The 26,461-nt window shown below is 34.4% G+C and overlaps 2 protein-coding genes across 5 annotated transcripts; both read right to left on the bottom strand.

Annotated features, from left to right (window-relative positions):
* Positions 1–326: 326 nt before the first annotated feature.
* LOC133191140 (uncharacterized) lies at positions 327–6,008 on the bottom strand. The gene is made up of 6 exons (XM_061326848.1): positions 5,951–6,008; positions 4,348–4,418; positions 3,804–3,828; positions 2,981–3,153; positions 1,931–2,128; positions 327–838 (listed from the first exon to the last, which is right to left on the bottom strand). Exons 1-6 carry the CDS (start codon positions 5,982–5,984, stop codon positions 767–769), a joined length of 573 nt encoding a protein of 190 aa, XP_061182832.1. The 5' UTR covers positions 5,985–6,008; the 3' UTR covers positions 327–766.
* A 1,595-nt stretch (positions 6,009–7,603) lies between these two features.
* Positions 7,604–25,797, bottom strand: LOC133191134 (protein tyrosine phosphatase type IVA 2-like). Of its 4 annotated transcripts, none has more exons than XM_061326838.1 (7): positions 25,639–25,797; positions 18,550–18,654; positions 17,039–17,544; positions 16,257–16,349; positions 11,347–11,477; positions 10,443–10,517; positions 7,604–8,951 (listed from the first exon to the last, which is right to left on the bottom strand). In XM_061326838.1, exons 3-7 carry the CDS (start codon positions 17,147–17,149, stop codon positions 8,840–8,842), a joined length of 522 nt encoding a protein of 173 aa, XP_061182822.1. In that variant the 5' UTR covers positions 17,150–17,544; positions 18,550–18,654; positions 25,639–25,797; the 3' UTR covers positions 7,604–8,839. The 4 variants fall into 4 exon arrangements, with proteins under 4 accessions (XP_061182822.1, XP_061182823.1, XP_061182824.1 ...); XM_061326839.1 differs by lacking the exon at positions 25,639–25,797 and adding an exon at positions 20,018–20,211; XM_061326840.1 differs by lacking the exon at positions 25,639–25,797 and adding an exon at positions 19,855–19,879.
* Positions 25,798–26,461: the final 664 nt, after the last annotated feature.

Genomic DNA, 26,461 nt, shown 5'->3' with positions numbered 1-26,461 from the left:
AAACGCATGAAAAATAAAACGCATGAGAATTAAACGTTGAGACCCAAACCTTGTCCTCAATCACCTCTTTTAAACTTTGTATCACTCTGTTGGTGTGGGGTTATTTTTCAACGGGGGTCAATTTCTTATTGCACAGATAGAAAACTGACCCCTAGGGTTCTTTTTCTACAAAAAAAAAAATACTTTTCTGCGGCTGGGGGTCACTTTTCAACGTCAAAAAATGACCTCAGGTCATTTTTCTACGGGGGTCATAATTCGTCTTTACACCAACCCCGATCTTTTCCTAGAGGTGATATGATGAAAAAAAATCCAAATAAGATGGAAAATAGGCGAAAAAAATTTATTTGCCTCAAAATATGTGAAATCCACATCCATATTTGTAAAGAATTAAATAGTAATGCATTTTGTTCATTTTGAACACATTACAGTAACAGATCAAAACAAAAGATGTATCTATCTTTTCTTTAGAAAGTTCTATCGTACACCATAAGTTACATGCTCTGTATGATTTAATAGACTAACTATGGACGGGCCAAGTTACTTTCATGATAATTGATAGGGTTTAAGTAATCATTAAAATTCGACTTTTATCCAGGAGTTGTTTAAAAAAGGCCAAAAACTTAAATTTTACTGTAAGTAAATTTCTGAAACACAATTATGGATATTGACATTATGAGCATGGATTAACAGTTTAATCTTGAGCATAGATTAACAGTTTAATCTTGAGCATAGATTAATAGTTTAATCTTGAGCATAGATTAACAGTTTAATCTTCTCCTTTCTCTTTTTTTACTTTATCCTTCACGCTGGACAAGATTCCCTTTATCTGTTCTCGTCTCTGTTCAAACAAAAAAAGAAATTGGTCAAGAATGCTTTTTCTATGTAACAAAGCGCCTCTCTAACGGTCTGTAAGTGTATTTGTTCTTGCTTTATATATCAAGAGACCTAGGACAGTAACTTTTTAATTTACATGGTAAACGTCAAACCTGTATACTATAACGTTCAAAGAATAAAAGGCAGATTTGAATTTAAACAGTAGGTCAACTTTAATTTAATGGTCAGATATCCTGGTATTCTTTGAAAGATTTTGTGAAAAGCAACATCAAGCTACTTACGTATATATACTAGTAGTCCAATATTGCCATGTACAAATGTTGATATCAACATGCAGATTTTATTTGATATACTTAATGAAACGTCAAAAGGACGATATATATATATATATATATATATATATATATATATATATATATATATATATATATATATATATATATATATATATATATGCTAAAAATAATAAAAAATTTTATTGTTTAACAAATAAAGAAAAATTTTTGTGGATTATGTCTAATGAGAATGATATATTGCTTATCAAGTTGGGTAATTTTCTAATCAATATTTTTAAAATAAGAAATAGTGAATTATATAATGTTAAAAAGAACCAAATAAATGCAAAAGAGTAATAATATTAAATTATTAATACTCTAGTACAAATATACATGTTACAAATCTTTGTACGTTTGCTAATTATATATATATATATATATATATATATATATATATATATATATATATATATATATATATATATATATATATATATATATATATATATATATATTTTAAAGCATTTATTATTGGTAATCCCCATCTGCTATAATCATCATCATCTTCTTTAGTTAGTTTCTTTTCTTTTCTCTTAATATCGACATGTTGTTACTATCAATTTTGAATTTCTTCTTGTGTATATAATTCTTTACTTGTATGCCCTGAGGGGCCCCAAATTGGGATCATTAAATCTTATCTTATCTTATATATATATATATATATATATATATATATATATATATATATATATATATATATATATATATATACATGTTACTAGTTACTAAACTTGAAAAGATTTTAAGAGCTTTACGCTTACCCCCCACATTACAGCGCCACATCCAAGGAAAGCAATGATGACAATGATTATTGTAATGATGACCCCCGTCTTAAGGTCATTGTCGGCCACTTCTGCGGGATTCACTTTGCTGGGTTTCGCTTTAGGTCCCTTTTCTTCTCCCACTACCATGGCTTTCTGGTTGACATCCGTTTTCTTGTTAGCATATATAGAATCTTCCTATAAGATAATCATTATCTGATTACCTTAGTGTTTCTTGGCTTTTTTTTTTCTAAAAGGGTTATTGCTAGAATTTAGAGATATACGCTCACACATTTTTTTTTCATAAAGGTCATCCTACAATTCATTTATTATATATGATTAAGGACCCAGCAAACTTTATAAATCTTAAAGTAAAATCGGTAGGGATTGATGTTGGCATATACTGTCTCCTTGTATTGACAAGGAGATGTCGTAGACACGTCGTCTGATCAAATAACAAAGGGCTTAATAGAGTTGATGTTAGAGATGCCGATGAGTTTCATTATAATATGGTACAAAAAGGGCATGAAAACAAGGAAGCTGTCACTAGTTTACGAGAGTAGAACCAGGCTTCCCAGCACTGTATATGTGAATAAACAAAGAAACAAGAGAAAGAATAGTTGTAATCATTAACAGATATTTAATATTCACATTTAATTAATTGCTTAGAATAGAAATCAATACTTTGTCAAAAAGATATGAGAAGTGGTGTGTGGTTGAATAATTTTAAAAAAACACTCCAAGGAACGTTCTGGACGTACAATGTTCCTTGTTTTTGTTTTTCAATTGGTTGTAAATTATTGAAGCCCTGGGAAAAAAAATCTCATCGGCTGGGTGAGATCAAATTAATTTGCTGCCTGTAATTAATGTTCTCGGTTTTTCGGGTGGAATACTCCATACTTTACACATACAAAAGTTAAGACCATTGGTAAAAAGACTTAATCTCTCCCTCTAAATTATAATCTACATTAATTAATGGGGTACCAGACATATACATGTATATATAATAACACAATGTAAATTATAACAACAAAGTCTGATTTTCTGTACCGTATCATTTGTAGTAGTTCCTGTTGCAGTGGTGACATTCTGGGGAACATCATTCTTCCTCGTGTGTTTTTTCCTGTGTTTCTTTTTGTGTTGTTTGTTGTGTTTCTTTCCATGCTTGATTGGTTCAACAGACCTTTTCTGGAGAAGTTTTAGTTTATCATCTTGTCCAATTGCTTGATACGAACAAAAATTTAGCATACCAAGAAAGATAACTTCTATTATATATCAAATCCTTTCAAGAATATTCAGGTTTCCTGGCGTATTGTATTTTCGACCTATAGCTATTTACATGTTATCTTTGATTTATTGCAAACTTTTATAAAATATGAATAATGATTACATATATGTATGTTAATGAAATAATAAAATCCAAATTACAGTTTTATGTTCACTTTGTTTATATGCCATCATCTTAGGATGGTATCTTCACAACATAGGTACATGTATTTGTTATATATTTTTCCGAGTTTAGGAGCCGAGAATTATGTCGTGGCGCGCACAGGTGCTTGGGGACGGGACAACCCCCCCCCCCCCCCCGAGTTCTTCGACTTTTTAATAAAAATATTTTTCTATGACACATTCACAAAGTATTACAGTTAAAAAATCCAAAATATAACCTAAAACTAACCTTTTATAAAAATTCGCACTCTCTGATACTAAAAGAGAACTCTCCATATAAAGCAGATTTGGAAAAAAAATTGGTCAAACATACAATACAGTTGAAAACAGGATATGAGATGATAATAATTATATTGTAATATAGATATAGATTCAAAAAAATAACTATATATTTCCATGCATTGAAATAAGTATTTTTACTTACGCTTCTCAACTGCTGTTTCCACTTTCTACCAAATAAAATGATATTTAATTAAAGCTTACTTCATTTTCAATAACTCACAACAACAAAATGTTCACGCAGGACCTCGTGCTTAGTAACATTTAGTCACTTAATGGATAGTGTAGTAAAATGAGAAAGTTATTGTGTAGAGTCTGTCACACGTAAGCGATTCTACATCATTTTTTTACGATAGCAAAGAATTTTTTACGATACTGGCAGCAAGAAACGGAAAATCTCAATAATGCTGGACCCATTTCCCAGTCGAAATAGCGACTATTTTTGCAATGTTTTACAATTCCCGTAGACATTGAATTTGCCGCGCCCGCAGTGCCAATGCCCTAAATGATTTAGTTGGAAAGCCACTGTAGGTACAAGTATTTTGAAATGTGATCTGCAAAAAGTGATGACGTTAGTACCGTGGGATAGACTTTAAACGATAAAAAAAATAAAAATGAGGAGGGGAGGGTAACTCTGGTTTACGAAATATATGAATTAAAGTCCAATATGGCAAGAACAAAGTGTTTACCTGGCTCTCAGTTTCTTCACTAACAGCAGAAATATTTATGACTAAGCACACCACTAGCACACAGGATATTCCTGAAAAGCATTGCAAAAAATGTCTTTTTTACAATTTATATTATAATCGGCATGAAGTCTTAATCAAAACATCAGTATGGAAAAGGTGAAGATAACCAATACAAATATGTGAAGAGGGCATTAAACACGGACCCCTGGAAATTCCAGACGTGGGATCAGGTGCTAGGAGAAGTAAGCATCCCCTGTCGACCGGTCACACCCGCCGTGAACCCTATGTATTGATCAGGAAGACAGAATATTCCGTGATAAAATTTAGTATTAAAACAAAATGCCCAACAATTGGTATGAAACACGTCAGCCAAAATACGACCCAATTATGTTATATTTGCTAACAAGGTCATTACAACAACCATAGAATTTACGAAATGCTGACTTTAAATAAGGATGTTGAAATCCCTTTAATATCAACTTATCTGTCATATGAATATAAGAATAGGTCGGCTAATAAAGGAGCACAATTAGTGCCCATCGAAATTGCAACAATTTGTTGGAAGACATGGTCTCCAAAGACTACACAGATGTTGTCAATGAGGACCTCCGGCATCTTTAAAAGGATTAAAATATAAATAAAAGAAAATAAAATAGAAAATATCAAGTACATGTACTTGTGTGTATAATCAGAGTGCCTCTGATGCCGAGATATTATAAGAGTCAAGTTCAAGAATGCGTAAAAAACAAATAACAATTACATTTAATCTATTGTATCTATCATACTGTATGTGAAATCAGTAAGTACCTTTTCCTTTATGCGCTTCGCGGATATAAAGCGTAAACTGACCCAAACCAGGTTATACTCGAATAATTTGGCCAAGAATTAGAGTCATTCCTAAAGTATAAAATACGTTTAATAATGTTATTTTTTCTATTGTTGATAGTTTTCTTAAAACAGAATTTAATACTATTTTAAATCTTAAAAACTATATTTTATGTGTACAAATTTAAGAAAAAGGGACAAAAAAAAATAAACTGGGAAAAAATGTATTTTAAAATACATACTAGTATTGTAGTAGAAAGCCCTTGGTGACGGAGATAGGTTCATTGGACGTAATAAACACGGATGTGATACACGTTCTATTTTGTGGTGTTATATAAGCCCAATAACTGCACTTTTTTGTAAATATACTAAAAACAATTTTGAAGTTCATTAATATGTGTAGCAAACAAGAAACAGATCAAAAAGTAACGTGGAGTGTTTTCCGCTTTTGGTGATGGATTTTGGGTACTAGGGGACACGTACGTTACTGACTTTTGAAAGATTTGGTGATTTTAATTTCTTTCAAAGTTCTTTGGAGTTTTTGAGAATCCACATCCGATCTACACAACTTCAAGAATATGCAATAGCAGGCACTGCCTAGAAATCGGTCACCATTATAGAATCCTCTTATACTTAATGCTCTTAAAAGTCAGACGAATCCGACAATCGTCAACAAAAACTGTAGATATATGATCTACCTACGACTTTGTTTCTTTCTAGGCATAATAATCCACTCTCTGTTTCAAGGTTTAACTTAAGGCGACAGAGCAAATCTTACCTATCAAATTGCAGATTTTTATGTGTGCTACCATTTCGTCTGCTCTAAGCTAGCAACACACCGGAAAAACATTTAAGTAGACTAAACGTTAATGAGACCGGGCAAAGTGAAAATCCCCGAAATAATACATTTTCAATTGGGGGGGGGGGGGGGGGGGGAGGGAGGGGAGGGGCTCAACCTAACGAAAATTCTTGACAAGCAAACAAAAATAAGGTCAACCAACTTTATTTCTGTATTTTTTGAGTGGATTGTGAAATTTAGACTAGAAAAATAATTGGGGAAGTGCCCTGTGCCCCCTGGTTCCTATGGTATAGGTGTTGATTGAATACTAATAATTACATGTACATGTATATGCTTAAAACAGCGTTCTTTAATCTTTAATTTACAAATGGGGACTTATGCCCCCCCCCCTCCCCCGGTAAACTTTTTTTCCCATTTTAAAGATGATTTTTGAACGACTCTATTATTAATAAAGTTATCTGAAATTAACTGAAGTTATCCCTCCTTCCCCTAGGATTGGGTATAACATTTTCATGAGCGTTAGATTTTTTTCCGGGGGGGGGGGGGGGGTCATTTCTGAGAAGCTCGCTCTCGATGGTGTATGTCACTCAATTTATGGTGGGCGTATCGTGTCCTTACAGTGTAGGATTGACTACAATTGATGGGTGTAACATTGTCTTTACAGTGAAGGCAGGTCAGGAAACTCCTGATGGGTCAACTGTGTAACAATGTCTTTACAGTAAAGGTCAATCAACTCCTGGTTGGTGTAACAATGTCTCTACAGTAAAGGTCAATCAACTCCTGGTTGGTGTAACAATGTCTTTACAGTAAAGGTCAATCAACTCCTGGTTGGTGTAACAATGTCTCTACAGTAAAGGTCAATCAACTCCTGGTTGGTGTAACAATGTCTTTACAGTTAAGGTCAATTAACTCCCATCTTCGCTAGCCATGGGTTTTCGGTCCACTCCGCTCCCCGTAATGGATAGTGGAGTGGACCGAAAACCCTTGGCTAGCGAAGCTGTAAAACAACATGCAATCAATCAATCAGTACTTGTGGATGGTACTTTGCCTGCTGTATTGTGATATTATCCTAGCGTGTCCACCTACACCTACAGTATTTGGGGATGCTACCTTGTCTGCTGTAGCTAAGCATGATATTATCCTAGACTGGCCACTACAGTACTTGTTGATGGTACCTTGCCTGCTGTATTGTGATATTATCCTAGTCTGTCCACCTGCATTACAGTCCTTGTGGATGGTACCTTGCCTGCTGTATTGTGATATTATCCTAGTCTGTCCACCTACATTACAGTCCTTGTGGTTGGTACCTTGTCAGCTGTGGTGCAATATTACCCTAGTAATGGCATAGTATGTCCACCTACACTAAAGTACTTGTGGATGGTATCTTGCCTGCTGTAGCTAAGCCTGATATTATCCTAGACTGTCCACTACAGTACTAGTGGATGGTACCTTGCCTGCTGTAGCATGGTATTATCCTCATCTGTCCACCTACATTACAGTTCTCCTCGATGATACCTTGCCTGCTGTGGCATGACACTATACAAGTCTGTACACCAAACTACTGTACCTAACAGAACAGAGTAATCTATTACTCTGTTCTCCCTCCATTTAGCTTTATTGAAAAGAATGCCATTTTCAATTTTGAAATTAATTTTTATTGCCCTTAACATACATACTGATAACTTATATATATATGTACACCAATAGTAATGATGCAAATGAAAAAATATATAATAAAGGCATTCATAACCTATTAAATACCAAGGGCCATAGTAAAACATTAAAAGTTACATTTCTGACAAACATAAGATTTTAGGAGGGGGAAGCACCAATACAAAGTCCAATGCTATGAGTGATCTCCTCCACTGCAATGTTGTATTAAAACTGTGAGGTCTGATGGGAGATAACCTACTTCTGTATTCCATGAAAATATATGATCCATGTATTCAACAAACCATAGGTCTAATTATATGTTGTTTTTTTTAACAACTATTGGTTTCACCCATCTCCATATATTTGTTGATATTATGATGTATAGGTATTAGAAAATTAAATGTTTTGAATCAAAAATATATTTTACAATCCATTCAAATAAAAATACAATTTTAAAATAGCACAATGGCAGCAGATTTATCTTCAAAAAGTCATTACAATGAATAACAAAAAGATTTGGAGACTAAAAACCAATCACCAAAATGATTTAAAAGCCTTATTACAGTTTATATGGACAATGAAATCCTCCTCTGAATATAAGAGATGACAGAGAGAACATGACAGATATCTGTGTACACATACATAGCAGTGTTAACTAAATGAGTTGTGTGATACTTATGTGTGGTAATAATTTATATTTCTTGAACACAATTCTACATCTTAAACACTGCATGGCAAGTATGTAGTTTACTGGACTTGACAATATCGCAAACAAATAATGTTTGTAAAACAGCTGACTCCAACACACCATGTGTCAAAAAAATTCCCTTTTTAATTTGGGTGAGGGGTGGGGGATGGTACTGTAAGCTTGTCAATTTTCTCAGACAAATGGTCAAATGATATAACTGAGCAAAATAAAGTTATCCCAATGGCTCGACAAATAGAAATTCTTCTAACAGATTACAAAAGTAAAAGCTGGATATTTTATACACATTCCAATTCATTTATGGCATTTCATGTACAGAACACTGAATAACACACTAAACTGGATAATTTAAATAATTACAACATGAAACAATTGGAATATCAACAAAAAATACTTCAATTTTTTTTTTTAAAAGATGTACATATCACAAATTCAGCATGTTTAGTATGAAATAAAAGAATTAATTGATGATGGCTGCTACTAAAGACAAGCTTTCCAAATTGATAGAGCTACATTACACAGCATTGCTTATGTCCATTACCACGCTGCTTCAATCGAGACTTTGGACGGTAGTGTTCCAGAAACATTAACTGCTTGGCATTGATAGCTCCCCGTCTCTTTCTACAAATCACATGGAAATCTTTTATGTTTAGAGCAATGTTATTACTGTTGATCACCAAATTTTCATGACACCATATTCCAGGAGATATTTATTTGGTCTTTATAAGCCAGACAAAATTTTTATGAAGTTGATTATTGTTGTATAAAATCTTGAGGAATACAAATAAATGCAAGTCATTAGAATGAAATTTTCTGGAGCAGAGCCTCCGATTACACTAAATTAAAGTTCTCAAAAATGAAAAGTTTACACAAATACATTTTTTATATATTATAAATTCTCATATGGGCAACTCAATAGTATCATCATACAGGTCACAGCAATAAACTTAAAAGGTCATCCGAATACCCTAGAGCAGGCATAATCAACCTTTGTGTCATACGTAAGCTTCACATGTTATAAGCTTAGCAGAGACTCAGTTTTTTTTTCATATTATCAAGAATAAGTATGGTCACCTTGGGGCATGAACACTATACACTTAATGTAAATGACTTTCACATTTTTTAGGAGGACAACAGTGCATATAATCAAGTAAACCATATTATGTTTTCCATGAAGAAGATTTTTAATGCATTCTTTTAGACCTTACCTCGGGGAAAGTAGATGGACTTTGAAACCAAAATAAAAAGAAGTTTGGTTGGAGATTCGTTACTCTCAAAGGCATCTAAATGATCTGTCTTCCATATACCCAGGTCCAAAAAAGATTTCTCAAAGATCAATACATTTAATGATTTTCACCATTATACAACTAAGCTCAACCTGAGGCCTGGACCAATGACTAGGAGGAAATGTGAAAATTATTCAGTGTAGAAATAATAGCTCCTTATGAATAAGCCATCAGCTTATCTAGTAGTAGTTTATATAGCAATCAAAAATCTAGGCAAGAAGAAGTTAGTGGGTTTTTTTTTTTATCTTACACGAATCTTTGGGAAATGAAATAAAGCCCTATATTCATGATAAAAGGGGTTAGGATTCCAAAACTTTGGTTCTAAGGCAGCTCCTTCAACATTATAGATATACAATCTGTTTGTCTATCAAGTTATCCAAGAGTAAAGAAGATTTTTTTTATGGTAAACATTTATTTCAATGTTTTAATCCCATACCTCTGGCATAAGGAATACTGTGGAATCATTAGATTTTGTGGTGGCTCCATTTTCGTGGAATTCATGGGTACCTCTCATCCACAAATTAACATCCTCCACAAATTAATAAACTAGGGTTACAAAGTCATATATCCTTCTTGTAGGTATAAGAGAGTACATGAAATTATGTCCCACGAACCTGTAATCCACGAAAATTTGCCCCCATGAATTCTAATGATTCCACAGAAGACTGTCACTCTTTTTTTTGTTCTTTTTTTTTTTTACTCATGGTACATACCAGACCAGTACTGATGAAAATAGGAAGAGTTCACCTGAGTCACACAAGTGATCAAAAAGTATTCAAAACTACTGAATTTCAAGATAGTATTAGTCAAATACATTAAAGCTTACTCTCTGATTAATTCAACTGCATCTTCATACTTCATTCCACATTCAATCAGTGCAAGGGCTACTAGGACTGGTGCCCTGCAAAAGAAATGTATAACACATCATAATTATGTCTACATTCATGACATGTCTACAGAGACACAATAGGTTTTTAATGATTAATATCTATTTATCACAATATTTTTTTTTCTCCATTATTTGGGGTTAAGAACACATCAATTTTCCACACATCTGCTTAAACTTAAAACCATCCTCTATATCTACAGCACAAGCTTACCTCCCATCTACAGCACAAGCTTACCTCACATCTAAATCACAAGCTTACCTCACATCTACAGCACAAGCTTACCTCACATCTACATCACAAGCTTACCTCTTATCTACATCACAGGCTTACCTCACATCTACATCACAAGCTTACCTCACATCTACATCACAAGCTTAACTCTTATCTTCAGCACAAGCTTACCTCACATCTACATCACAAGCTTACCTCTTATCTACCGGTACATCACAAGCTTTCCTCACATCTACATCACAAGCTTACCTCACATCTACAGCACAGGCTTACCTCACATCTACATCACAAGCTTACCTCTTATCTACATCACAAGCTTACCTCACATCTACATCACAAGCTTACCTCTTATCTACATCACAAGCTTACCTCACATCTACATCACAAGCTTACCTCACATCTACATCACAAGCTTACCTCTTATCTACAGCACAAGCTTACCTCTTATCTACATCACAAGCTTACCTCACATCTACAGCACAAGCTTACCTCACATCTACATCACAAGCTTACCTCACATCTACAGCACAAGCTTACCTCACATCTACATCACAGGCTTACCTTACATCTACAGCACAAGCTTACCTCACATCTACATCACAAGCTTACCTCCCAAGTCCAGCCACGCAATGAACGGCCACACAACAGCCTGGTTCCTCTTTGAAGCGGGTCTTGAGCAGATTGAACCATTCATCAACCACTTCTCCAGGGGGTGGATTACCATCATCAAACTGCCAGTCCTACAATCAGAAGTAAAGTAATAATTACTACTCATCAGGACTATTAAGTCTCAATAGGGCTGTACTCCAGTACATTCATGTACATAAAAGAGGTTCTCTGATACATACAATCAAACCTCGTTATCTCCAACTTGATGGGACCAAGAAAACACTTCGAGATAATGAGGATTTGAGATATCCAGGGTAAAAAAAATCTTTAGGAATAAGTGTTTTTTACTTCAAAATCACTTCGACATATCCATGGTACTCGATATTTCAATGTTCGAGATACCAAAGTTCAAATATATAATTGTCATTTAGGATATCATGTTTAGAGGTCCTCCAAATGTAATAAACACAAAATAGAAGAATTGAAAATTATAGTCAATGACCTGGAATTTATACGCATCAATTGTTCTAAAGACAACAAAACCTTTATGCAAAGAATTCATAGTTATTCCTTACAATTCTTACAACTGGTGTTGAATACAGAAAAACATAAAACTACAGCTGTCAGACCCCCATAACATTTTCTTTATGCTCAAGTCCAATGACCCTTCAACATCACTCAGAGCACTGAACTCCATCTTTTCTGCCTACTATCGATTGATTGTACATGTTAAATATTTTGCATAAAAGCATCAAAATAAAATACACTAATACATTACCATGGAAATTCAAACCCTGGAAGATCAATTTGCTAAGGCTCACTGCCTTCATGTTATCACACCAGACAGAGTTTCAGATTCTGTTTGTGGGAAATCTTTTTAATCAATGTATTCTTTGAATCAGAACTTCCCTTTGGAGTAAAAAGTTGAAATCCCAGGTGTACAAAGCTGACAAACAATTAAATGTCTGAGGTTAAACAGGGTAAACTGGGCCTTGTCTCTCCCTCAGTAATCCTCTTTTTCTCTGCAGTATATTTAAAGTCTCCCAAATCTGCAAAACTATGTGTTGTTTAGAGAACAAAAGTCAACTTGACACCCAGACTAAGCAGAGTCTTATTCACTTGTTATCACCTAACAGCTACGACATAAATTAACAAAGAAATATAAAGGACTTATATAAACCACTGCTTTCACAAGACCCTATACATTGCCACATTGTTACCACAAGGTCTGAGTTGCTTGTATACATGATAACTGAATTTCAAATGGCTCTATAGTCCTATACACTACACTATCACCATCAGTGCAATACTCAGTATACACTGCACTATCACCACCAGTCATGTGTCCTTATACACTGCACTATCACCACCAGTCATGTGGCTCTATACACAGCACTATCACCACCAGTCATGTGGCCCTATACACTGCACTATCAAAATCTGTCATGTGGCCCTATACATTGCACTATCACCCAGAGTCATATGGCCCTATACACTGAACTATCACCACCAGTCATGTGGCCCTATACACTGCACTATCACCACCAGTCATATGTCCTTAAACACTGCACTATCACCACCAGTCATGTGTCCTTATACACTGCACTATCACCACCAGTCATGTGTCCTTATACACTGCACTATCACCACCAGTCATGTGGCTCTATACACTGCACTATCACCACCAGTCATGTGGCTCTATACACTGCACTATCACCACCAGTCATGTGGCTCTATACACAGCACTATCAACAACAGTCATGGGGCCCTATACACTGCACTATCACTACCAGACATGTCGCCCTATACACTGCACTATCAACATCAGTCATGTGGCCCTGTACACTGCACTATCACTAACAGTCATGTGGCCCTATACATTGCACTAGCACTACCAGTCATGTGGCCCTATATACTGCATTATTACCACCAGTCATGGGGCCCTATACACTGCAAAATCACCACCAGTCATATGGCTCTATACACAGCCCTATCACCACCATTCATGGGGCCCTATACACTGCACTATCACCACCAGTCATGGGGCCCTATATACTGCACTATCACCACCAGTCATGTGGCTCTATACACTGCACTATCACCACCAGACATGTGTCCTTATACACTGCACTATCACCACCAGTCATGTAGCCCTATACACTAACACTGCACTATCACCACCAGTCATGTGGTCCTATACATTGCACTATCACCACCAGTCATGTGGCCCTATACACTAACACTGCACTATCACCACCAGTCATGTGGCCCTATACACTAACACTGCACTATCACCACCAGTCATGTGGTCCTATACACTGCATTATCACCACCAGTCATATCATAGGGCCCTATACACTGCACTATCACCACCAGTCATGTGTCCTTATACACTGCACTATCACCACCAGTCATGTGGCTCTATACATTGCACTATCACAACCAGTCATGTGACCCTATACACTAACACTGCACTATCACCACCAGTCATGCAGGGTTTGACACTAACTTTTTAAGGCTTTAGTCCAGCCGGACTAGTGCTTCATTACTTTTACTAGTCCGCACGCGATTTTATTAGTCCGTCAAAGAAAAAAAAAAAAAAGAAACATCAATGTTTTTTAACACTGATTTAACGTGACAATTAATATATGTATTTTTTTTTTTTTAATAAACAAAGTATTTACATGAAATATATTATTCCACAGATTCATTGAAACCTGCAATCAGCGAGTACGATCGTATTCCCGATCTCGTTTTTGTCTTTACATTACATCCAAAACGTCCTACATCTTTCTTAAAAGTGTCATACTAAATCATGATCGCTAAAACCTTATACTTCATATCGATCAGTCAAAAAATTAAGTGCTGAATTGACCCATCATTGCGTAACTACCCGCCAAAAGCTAGAAATCTAAAAATACACGTGGGGTTTTCCAGTAAAAGTTGTCGACATCGGTAATTTATTCATATTGTTTTTCAGAAATTTTTATTGGTCCGTTCGGACTAATTAGCCACATATTTTATTAGTCCGAATTAAAATGTATTAGTCTGAGACTAATGGACTAACGTTAGTGTCGAACCCTGTCATGTGGTCCTATACACTGCACAATCACCACCATCCATGTGAACCTATACACTGCACTATCACCACCAGTCATGTGGCCCTATACATTGCGCTGTGGTCCAAGGACAGAAAAAATAAAACACTACAGAAGTTTTCCTTAGATGAACTTTCTTAAAATATGATAATTTCATCTTATTTTGCCTTTTTATTACATTTTCAACAGTGAAATACTGTGATTTATTTATTGAATAAAAGTGATATTCTCTCACAGTGTGAAAGGATACCAAAAATGATATTCTATCACAGTGTGAAAGGATATCAAAGTAAGTAAAAAATAATTTCTGGCCTGTCATAAGATAGAGATAGTAACTAAGCATCTTAATAGAGCTAAAACTGCAAATTTCTTCCTATATATATTGCTAAAATCCATGCTATGTAATGTTTTCAAACTGACACACAACTTCTAAGCTATGACGTCTCAACCGCTCAACTATGACGTCAAGCCTATGACACTGTGTTAAGAAAAGACAGAGGCAAAGGGAAAATCAAAGAAAATGTAATAAACAGAAAATTCAATGTTTTGTAGATGAATATGGAATTTATTTCACTCGTGAGACAGGATTTTTTGATATTTTCACTCGTGCTTCGCAAATCAAAAAATCCTGTCCCACTCATGAAATAAATTCCATATTCATCTACAAAACATTGAATATCCTCTATTTACAATCATGGTAAATATGGAAATTACATTTGACTTGCAGTGGTATCAAAAGGATCAATAGGTACTCTGAAATTAAGGTTGCTGATCCTATAAAAAATTTTTTTGCTTCTAACCAGGAGCCAGAAGTTTGTTCTAGGTGAAGAAAAAAATTAATCTGCCTAATTCCTAATCAAGGACAGGTGATTGTTAAATGCTTTAATCTCCTTGACAAGTCTGGAATGAATGTAGACTGCTCTTGCACTCTGGTAGCTTAGACAACCAATGGCTGTGTGTACAGAAACAAGATTTGTCCTCAACAAGGAAGAGAGTTTTATAAGCTTGCCCTGGTTTTGTAATGTTTATTTTCATCTCAACTAAAGTCCCAGAAACATATTTTAAGTGACCTTCTATATCTCCTTGGAGTCTTTGAAATCCCCTTGTCTTTACAAAATCTAATCTACTTCCTTGGTAAATTGTGCACTTAAAATATGTGTACCTAAAACAGTAAAATACATGCAATCAATGCGGGTCAATGACATATTAGATCAATGCTAGTGTTTATAAGCTTGAATGAACTTGAATATGGACCAATGAACCATGTCTGACTCAAAGGTCTACGCGAGTTTGTAGGGTTTTTTTTTTTTTTTTGGGGGGGGGGGGGGGGGGGAGGGGGGAGGTTAGTAAGGAAAGCCTACATGTAAAATGATCTAAGGGTTAATGAATACTGCTTTCACACTGACTTATTATTCCAATGACAACAGCACAATCCTCGGCCTAACCACAATAGGTTTTAAAATTTATTATACTTTAGAAAAAGAATCAGGGTGGATTTTAGGTTAACATTCAAATTGTTGAACTTTGTGGTCACCACAGATGCATTTTTTAAGCTTCAAACACACTACATCTACTGAATATAGTCCATACTCCATATAAAAGTTTTTTAAGAATGTTGTCATTTTATAATACAATATAAACCTGAATCAGTTATCAGATTTAGTAAAACTTGCATTAGTAAATCCACAGGCTAAGGGGTTATAAACCATTGATGGATCAAGATTTCTTTTTGGTCCATTCTGAGCTCCCTTTGTGGATAACATAACACATCAACATATCCTTTTAGTATAATCAGTAAACATGGTAACTCACCAATACACGAATTCCCTCTTGCACTAGTTTTTCTGTTTTATAAGTTGGTTCACAAACTCTAACTACATCTTTAACTCTCCTCTTTTTCAATTCCTGTAATATAAATGTTAAAAGTTATTCATATTAACCTTTCATTTTTACGGCTACACGCATGCAAAAGATATTTAAACTTAGTATGCTTAACAAGGCCCAAGAGACGGAAAGCTCTTCTAAGTCATCATTTTTCACTTCCTTAGAAATGATTATAAAGATGCATAAAACTCCACTATTGTGGATTCTACGTTACAAGAACATAGCTTCAACAATATCATCATCTGAACAGAGGATTTTTAATGACTATGCCAAATTTTTACTATTTGTAACCTTTCCTCAGAAAAAGGCATAGTCTTTTGAACAAGATTGAATCTGGCTCAGAACTCCTCTTTTCCAAGTATGCTTTGTGGCAAGATGATATCAGCTCATGATTTTGGAGAAAATAAATTATTAAAAAGTTTATGCAATACAAATATATGTTTAAATATGTACACTGCATTCAGACAGTCAGATATATATCCGCTGAACAAACTTTGATCAGAAGAGCCCACTTAAGCCTCTGACTCAATCAAATAAGCTTAAACTTAAAAGAACTCCAACAAACTTTTCTTTAATGCATGAGGAAAACTGAAATAATGAAAATTCATTTGAACCATACTTCATGTACTGGTACATAGATATCCTGCAACATTTAAATCTACATATAAAGTATACAATGTAAAATCATATCACAGAAAATGAGTACAAACCTCAATAAACTTATCCATTGTCGAGTCAGTTGGGCGATCCATGATCAAGAAACGCATGTTCTTGAACTCGATTTCAGCGGGTTCTGGGCGCCTGGCTTTCATGGCGGTCATTTACAAATGAGATTTTACTCCAAATCGAAAAATAAATAAAGCTGTTCCAGGGCAGCTGACAGTGCTTTATAATTTTACATGCAAGAAATCTTGTTTCCAAGTCACTCGAAAACGAGATTTAGGAAAATCCCATCATGTACATGAAATTTTTTTTCTAGATGAAAGACAAATGGGTGGAATCCAAAGTCCCCACAGTAGCTAGCACAATTACCCCATCAGTGTTTGACAAAACAAAAGTGATCCACAATATAGTAAAATGAGGGGTGAAGCACCGAGAATTTGGCAGCCACTGAACAATTCCCTAATTCTCCTACAAATTATACGTGTTGAGCCTGGCAATAGTCGCCACTGTTTGTGACAAACTCCATATATGTGTGACCAAATTCACTTCTGAACTGCAAGAGAAAAAGAAAAACAATTTAAATGATATCAAATACATCGAATATGGAATTTATAAATATACAAAAATTGACTTCTTTTAAATCTACCCAAACTACTGTTTCACTTACAACAAAAGTTCTCTGTTCAAAATTGGTAAGTCATTAATAGTGCCTTCTCAATTCCCAGATTATCCTGTCATATTTTTCAATGCACTATTTGAATACAGACAGACCCCACCTATGTTACATTCTAACTCATCTTCTTAACCTTGGAGAATGTTTTAACAACATAATAACAGGTATTATAAAAAGCCTGCTGCTACCTAATCTGTGTCATTACTAGTGAAGTAGGTGACACCCTAGTGTTAGATCCCCATTGAGGCAATCCCTGTAATAGGCCCATGTCTCTCACGCAGTGGAAGATTCTGATTTCACATACACTCCTAATCACTCTCCTTTGTCGACCACCTTGTTTCTTACTTGTTCCCACACACTCAGTCTAACTATGCACCCTTATCTGTCTACAATAGCCCTGTCATAGTTTTGCTGCTTTATTGCTTTGAACCAGACCTAATTCAATGATGGCTCTAGGATGACAATGCAGAAATATGGAATGTACCAAAGCTCTCTAATTAAATTTTTCAGTAAACACCAGTATTTCTGCTGAATAATGTATCACAAAAGATTTTCTTTTTTAAAATCAAAACTGCATGATAGGTACATAAAAAACAAATTAGGTATTAACCACTAAGTTCCATGGCTTCATTTGCTTCAGATAATTCAAGTCTTAGATGCATGGTTTACAAAAAAGTATATCATTAGTATGATTTATGAGAAATATTAATCCAAGAATGAAATGAACTGTCACTTTCACATTCCATCCCCAATGGATCCACCACATACAATGCTAAATCCCTAGCACCCTCTAAATGGCTCTAATGTAAATCATTTTAAAAAAGATGCCCCCCACTGTGTATAATTTTGATTATAGAGCTGTGACACTGTGACAAGAGTTCTTACCTCAGTCTGAACACTGCAGCAATCGGTCAGTAGAGATGGACATAGGACAAATTCTGTCACCAAGCTGTCCCTCACTTGTACTAGTCCTCTCGGGTCTCTCATCAACTGTAAACACAAATATTTCCTTTAAAACATTTCCCAGTTACCAAGGTTTATCTACAGTGTCTTCTTCACTGTGTACAATAACTATCTGTTTATAGACCTAATTTGACCAAAACAAGGAAGTACTGCTGATAGAAAAATAATTTTAAACTTGTGAACAATGCTGAAACATAATAATACTATAATGATCAAAGAAGCTAACAAATATTGTATTCTTTTATTACTACTCATTCTACAAATAACGTGAAAATTAAGGAGAAGCATGGCACATTATTACCTCAACAGATTAAAACCAAAACAGAGGGATATGCAGTGAGCATGCAGTGATTGATAATCTCTCTTGTCTCTTGGAACACTACGACTCAATTCAACACAAACAGCTGATATATGATTGAAACTAGAACATTCAGGAACTCTTTTTGCTTGGAAAATCTGGGAAATCTGTATTTGTTGTCATTCAAACAAGTAAATATTGTAAATGTTTAAATACCAGCCTGAAAAACCTCCTTAGCTCGAGTAAAAAACGAGGTCAAAAACGTTTACTTATTGCAAAAACAAACTATCTTTTCTAACTCAGGTGTGACATTTAGGACTATATTTAGTGTTAATGACGTGTCCATTTAATCTATTTTCAGAATACTTCAACATTTTTACAACCTTTATGAATGACAAGGCATGCACAATTATGACAATTTAGCATGGAGAGGTATCTGAATATTTTAAATTCTAATTTCATGTGCCTTAAGTTATACAGTGCAGTCTGAGAACAGTTTCCAAGTATATTAGGTTTGTGTTAATTAATCTGTTTTTTTTAAATTCCCACAACTTGAATAAGCAATTTTCCATTAATTTTCGCCAGTTTCTGTGGACTTACACTCAGGTCATGTCCTCTTCACTTAACAAACAAACAACAAATTACTCATCGAAACAAGTACCAACTGTCTCATGACCTCAATGAACAAGTCAAAACATCACAAAAACAAGATGTCACTCAAACCTCTTCACAGTTCAGGCTAATCACTCAGACATCATGGATGTAATAGCCCAGAAAGCTACTAGCTGACACATTTTAATACTATTTACCTCAGCCTATTTCAACCAACAAACTGGCCATGCATGGAACACAGTACATTCCCTTCAATCAAAGTGTAAGTAAATAAACCTTGGTATATGAAGTAAAAACAAAAGATTGTCTAAATATACCACACTGACAGCTTATCCAGTTTTATACAACAGGGTGTTGTTATTTTTCTGTTAACTTCCTCCTTGTCAATGGGGTAACTGTTAATGAAAATCACATTTATACACAGTAAATCATGACTCACATTTACACCCTGTATATCAGAACTTTCCTACAACTTCTCACCTGAAAGGGATTTTCAGTCAAATCTCTCTATAGCTTTGCATGTACAATAACCCAGCACAATATCACCCAATGTCTGTGCAAACAATAGGTTTGAAGCTCCAACCAATGGCAGATGTAAACAATTATGAAGATGGAATGCAGATTTGTTCCTCGCTCACAAACAACAAATATCATGTTTATAGTGCATTGTCAGTCACAATAAGGAATATTGGGAGAAGTCACACTTGTGGCCGACATCCAGCTTATATTATACATGTAATAGCTCTTAGTCCAATAGAACAATTTCTCCCCACAAATGATAAATTGCATCTCTAATCAAATCACATGCAAATACACCACTCCTTAAATTTCAATAATACTTACATAATTCAGAAGTGATTTCAGAAGACTTGTATGCTTTAGCTAATTTTTACACTGTAGCAAGTTTTCCCAAGACCACCACCTGAACGATTTAAATAACCACTACACAGCCTTTTAATCTTTCAGCCTCTACAGGTCTGGTATTTAAACTTTGCATACTTAGAATTTTCAATACAATGAACTTTCAAACCATGAATGAAGCGTATGCTACTTCAATATCCTTCTTAGCGATTGTAGAGAGAGAGGTCATTCACAAACACGTAGGTGTATTTATCTGACTCTCAACATTGGAGACTCATTTAAGTTGTATTTTGTCTTTCATCTGATCCAGAAAATACATCCAAAACAGATTGTAAGCAACACAACTCCCTGCTATCTCACCAGCCCTTTACAAGAGCAATGTGACTAGCCCTACATAGCTCAGACGCTCAGAACTGAATAATAATCATGATAATAAACTGTCAGAAAAGACAGTGAATTCAGCAGGACCTTCCTTAACCACAATAAAAAGACAATGTAATACTACTGGAATTCCCATCATTTCCCAAAACTCCCTATTGTTCCTACATCAAAGAGAAATGTTCAGCTGGATTTTATACTTTTAAAGATAGCACTTTATCAGGACATTTATTCCAAATATTTTGACTATTAATAGCAGTGGGAAATTCATTCAATTTCAGTAGAGCATGCCAATGATCTGCCATTATAACTACCAGAATTGGGTTCATTTTAATAAAGAATACTTATAATCTAATTGTCAACAGCTTTGACTAAGTGTTCAAAATAAGTTACTGATAGATATTAACTGCAACTCTAGAATGAGCTACACATTAAATAATCATCACACCACTTTTCCTCGTAAACAGAATATTCTATGTAAATGTGCTACTGGGGCACAGTCGGTATACAGCTGGCAAAGTATGAAGTAGAGAAAGTAATTAATTCACATGATCTTTCAAAAACTCTCTCCCAAGAACTACTTAACTTCCTTATGGTGACAGCTTGGTTAACCATGACTACAAGCCTTGATTACAGCTATTTCAGAACATCTCTGTAGTATACACATACATAATACACATTTATATGTACTTGTGTAGGTGTAATTCATCAGTAAGACTATAGATACTGCCTCTGTTTTTTTTTCTTTTCTGGTCAATTATACTTACAAGATTTATTGCACCCATTGAATTAGCTAGTTTAATCATACAGCTGACAATTTAGAATCTCAAATCTAGCCTTCGATCCTTGAGAGTTGACACACCTATTCTGACAACAAACCATTCCATTCTATATTATCCCTATATATGTACACCTGACAAGTTATCAATGCCATTCTATATCATCCCTATATATGTTCACCTGACAAGCTATCAATGTTCCGTTTTGTTTACCTTAAAGGAGAGAGAGCTGCGGCCCTCCTAACATCAACAGACTTTGTACAAGAGAGTACCAGTCTGAGTGTAGTACACTCTCATCACATGTTGGTCAGCTGAATGAAGCATGAGAACTGGGTCAATCTCATTTGTTTTAAAGTGCATCAGAAAACATTTGATAATGAAGTTCCATAGGTTATATTCATCACCTTATCATTTTACAACTGGTCCTGTTGTTTATTATTAGTTAGTTAGCTGGCTACAGAAATTTATTTTGTCTCAGACTTAAATATCGCTCTTTCATTGGATAATAGTTGTCAGCATCATGGCTGCTGTCTATACTTATATGGACAGCAAGTATCAAGTATTTAGACATGGCTACCGTACATGGTGGATTAATATCTATTAAATACACAAAAAGAGGTTATTTATTTGTTAAAAAACTCAAAATATTTATAATTTTGAACTTATTTGGAAATGCTATAGAGATTTGCAAAGATAACTGTAGAGAAATCAAAACAAAAAAAAGTTGACAGTAATTGGTCCTTGGCAAAATAAATTAGTTATAAAGTTTATCACTGTCTGTCCAGAGAAATATGTTTTTGGTTGATCAAGACTAAAGGGGGCTCTAATCCTTCTTCAACAATCCAACATATTTTTCTGGACAGTCAGTAACAAACCAAATATTAACTGACACATATTTTGTTTAAGGACCAATGCAGTTTAGTTTTGTATGTTTTATTAATCTAATCTCTGTCATGTTGTTGTTTAAAGATTATGCCAGTGCTGTTAATTGATTAATGATTATGTCACTTAGGAGCCGTTTTCCAGGCTTTGTAGGCACTGTATACTTTTAGGTGCAGTCCCTTTAATAAGCCAAAAATGTGCCACTGATATTTTTACTAGTTATGTGATGTATAAACTGATGAATTACATTAAGTACCACTTCACATTTTGAACAAATTTGTTCGGTAAATACATTGTGTTTTACTGTCATTTATTTACTTCATATTAAAATGACCATTCTTTAGCTTTTGAATGAGTTGCATATTTTATTTGGGCAGGCTGGCATAAAAGAGATTGCTACTCTAAATTGATGGAGTTAGAAAGTAACAACATAAATAATTCACGATCATTGAGATGAAAAGATAACGCTATCATATTATTTTTTAAATAAATTGCCTTTTATATTTTACTGCCAAGTCTGACTTTTTCCTACTGCCATCACAAAAATATATAAATGGCAGGACCATCATGTCTGTTGTCTAATGGATGAAGAGCATATTATTCTGATAAGAAATAATATTACTGATTCATATCATACTAGATTAATGCCCTGTTCACGAGTTTAATTCGCAGTAAATTAATTCGAAGTAAACTAATGCAAATTAAACTAATGCGAATTAGATTGCGTTCACAGGAGAGCTAATGCAAAGTAAACTAATGTGAATTAAATTATATTTCTACAGTAAGGCTATTCTGTAAGCCTATTATGACGTCATTTTCAAATCACGTCACATTGTGCAGAGCAGGTACATTTTACATAATGTCATAGTGTCTGTACACATTTTATTGATTAACATAATTTTCTTTGGTTTTCCACTCAAAAATAGCACAAGTTACTATATCTGACCACCGACAAGTGGTCTTTGACTAAATTCTGCCCTTACGCATGCGTCAAAATTTAATTCGAATTAGCTTCGCTTAGTGTTCACACGGAGCTAATGCGAAGTAATTTAATGTGCAGTAAATTAATTCGAATTAAAATAATTCGCATTAAATTCTCCGTGTGAACACGGTTCAAATTTAATTCGCAGTAACTTACGTTTAATTCGAACTAAACTCTCCGTGTGAACAGGGCATAAGTGACAAATTAACTCTAGATGAATTATCCAAAGATCTCAAAAAGTTTTAATACTGGTATATTTGGAAAGTGAAGAAAAGCTATAAATTCAAACAAAAAAATCTATTTAAGTTTCCAAATGTTTAGAAAGTACCAGAAAAATGACTAATTAAAACCTTGTTCATCGTTATATTTTATCCTTAATTACTACTTTACCTCCACATAGTCAATGCTCATTAAATGTAAAATCCACGTAAAAGTGACAACAGATCATGGAATTGTTTTAGCAATCACTTCTGGCTCTTTCTAATTGTAATCCGGCCAAGACTTACCTCAACCCTCAGGTATTGTGAAAGAAAGCATGTGATTCAATACACACAATCTCTTGTCTCTTAGAGGTCAGTGCTTTCATAATGAACAATGTCCTTATCAAATAACTTTACCATCACGTCATATATGTTTTTTGTGTCTTACAAACAATGTAATAAATATGAATAAATTATACATAACTTGTAATTTATAACTTGTCTGAACATTTTAAACATTAGTATGCCCATACTGTGTCTGTACACAGCAAAAAACTGGCAAAGTGTGAACAACTTGTTTAGTTGAAATTTCCCCTAAATAATGATAATATTCAAGAAATGAAACTGAATTACATGAATCACTTTCACTATACTTATAAAGGGAACTCTATATCCTGTGTTTTAACATAGTCATTTTCAGTAATGTATGTCTTTTTTTTTCTCTGTTATATTGTATTATGTCATGCCTTACCTTAAAGTTCTATGATTTATTTTATCAATTAAAGATAAGGCTAGTAGTTCATAATGAAAACCATCTGAGAAAAATTTATAAAGAATATTCCCCTAACGACATTCAGGACTGACAACATGAACAAGTGCTTTTAAAAAAAAAAAAAAAAAAAAGGAAAGGAGGAAAAAACTGTGAGGAAGAAAAGTGTAAAGTTTACAGAGAAAAAGTTCACGACCAAGTATGCTACAGAAAGTCATCTATTTTCAGTTTGTACAGTTACAAATGAAGCCCTGAAAAAATAGGTCAATTATTATGCCCACATACACAAAATCGGTGTATACATAATATCCTCTCATACTATGTCATGTTGATATGAGATCCTGAACCCTGACACATTTCTATATGGGTTCATTTCCCTGTTATTATATATTAAATTGAATTGTAATAAAGGTCTCCCAACTGTCATCACTTCAGAACATTGTACTATAAACAGACTGAACCAAAAACATATAATTTCTCCAACATTGACTCCACTGTAAATACATGCACAGTTGTAATTTTCAGTTCAATAATTTGGAAAAAGTAGATTAAATTTCTCTTTCATCAAAGCCATCTCCTCTCGTAGATTGAACCGGCATCAATCTAAGTTGTCAAGAACAGTGCTGGAACAAATCCATCAACAAATTAGAGAATTAGTTAACAATGTCCCCATCTATGATCTTATTATAAAGCTCACAGCATATCTTGAAGTGACTGCATGTTTGATGACATAAAATATTTCCGAAAAGAAAGCTCGAAGAGAGCAAGACTGAAGAGAATTGAAATGAAGAGTAAGAGATGAAGGGAGATAACTTTCATCATGCACAATAATCCCTGGTAAGATATGTCTAATTAAGAAAACAGCATATTGTATACCTTTAACACCTTTTGAAAACGTGACACTCAATTTATCTTTATATATATTTAGATCGGAAAGAATTTCTTACTTCAGACAGTACCGCTGTAAGTTTCATTTGAAAAAAATGAAATTAACTGCCAATCCTGAACAATATAGGCTATAAATGTAAGTTTGTGTTGAAAAAGTTTAGAAAAAACACTAAATTACTGAAAATTTTACTGAATCAATAAACAGACAGACTTTCAAAAGAAGAGCAACGATGTGGTTCAAACCAAACTCGTGTCCCAATATTTGGAATGTGAACTCACTGAACCTCGCGTGAACAGATTTATTTCCTTTCCCGACATCAAGTAATTTTTTATATGTTAAAATATAATAAAATAATACATACCAGTACGTTGTTACACATTGAATGTACCAGTGGCTGTGCCTGCCTTTTCTGTAACGACCAGATTCAAGGATTGTTTAGCGAGACACCGCAAGTGACGACTTTTTTCACCTCAATGTGCAACACCAACATGGCGGATTATGCGTGACGTCACTTATATTTACGGGGTGCCGAAAAGGGGAAAGAAACAATAGATATAGTTACAGTATTGAATATATGGCATTTATTTGGGCCCTAGTTACTTGTACCCAAATGCGAGGAAATAATTATATGAGATGTCTAGATATATATTATTGGTAAATAAACGAATTGAACTGGATATCATAAGCATGCATACTTTGTAAAAATAAACTGTTCAATAGGCCTAAAATCCCTATATAGATCTATATATATCTTTCAATCAGATTTGGATAACAGTGTATATTGATCAATTCTGGCCTTAAGGGTCAAGGTTTGATCAACCATGTCATGACCCCAACCCCACCCACCCAATAACCTAGCTGATTATAAGTTAGGTAACTCACTGTGCTATACCCTGCAATTATGCATCCATCTGGCATCATGGTCCCTTCAGAGGGAATTTTCATAATACACATATCAGGCAGTGGCTGTCCCCATACTGCCAGGTACCTACTATACATCCCTGATATGTTATGACTGCTAAATCCTAATGAACATTGCTATGAATGAAAGGGCCGGTAATGTCAAATTAGTTCAGTCCCATATATTCCTTTTCTTTTTTTGAAATTTAAGTTCAGACCAATATACCTTTTATTTTTTTTTATTTTTTTTTTGGCATACTGGTACATGCATCTTAATTGTGCTG

Source organism: Saccostrea echinata, unplaced genomic scaffold, assembly GCF_033153115.1.
Source record: "Saccostrea echinata isolate AGI-Se365-2 ecotype Australia unplaced genomic scaffold, CSIRO_AGI_Sech_v1 ptg000023l, whole genome shotgun sequence".
Lineage (NCBI taxonomy): Eukaryota > Metazoa > Mollusca > Bivalvia > Ostreida > Ostreidae > Saccostrea > Saccostrea echinata.
This window is presented reverse-complemented; position numbering and strand designations above follow the sequence as displayed.

Coding starts and splice junctions, on each gene's coding strand:
- LOC133191140 (XM_061326848.1), bottom strand. CDS start 5,984: ATGGTAGCACACATAAAAATCTGCAATTTGATAG. Junction 3,154..3,803: donor GGAAACAGCAGTTGAGAAGC/GTAAGTAAAAAT, acceptor GTTCGTATCAAG/CAATTGGACAAGATGATAAA. Junction 839..1,930: donor GTGGCGCTGTAATGTGGGGG/GTAAGCGTAAAG, acceptor TTGTTTGAACAG/AGACGAGAACAGATAAAGGG.
- LOC133191134 (XM_061326838.1), bottom strand. CDS start 17,149: ATGACCGCCATGAAAGCCAGGCGCCCAGAACCCGCTGAAATCGAGTTC. Junction 11,478..16,256: donor AAGAGGGAATTCGTGTATTG/GTGAGTTACCAT, acceptor TTCTGATTGTAG/GACTGGCAGTTTGATGATGG. Junction 8,952..10,442: donor GCAGTTGAATTAATCAGAGA/GTAAGCTTTAAT, acceptor TGTGATTTGTAG/AAAGAGACGGGGAGCTATCA.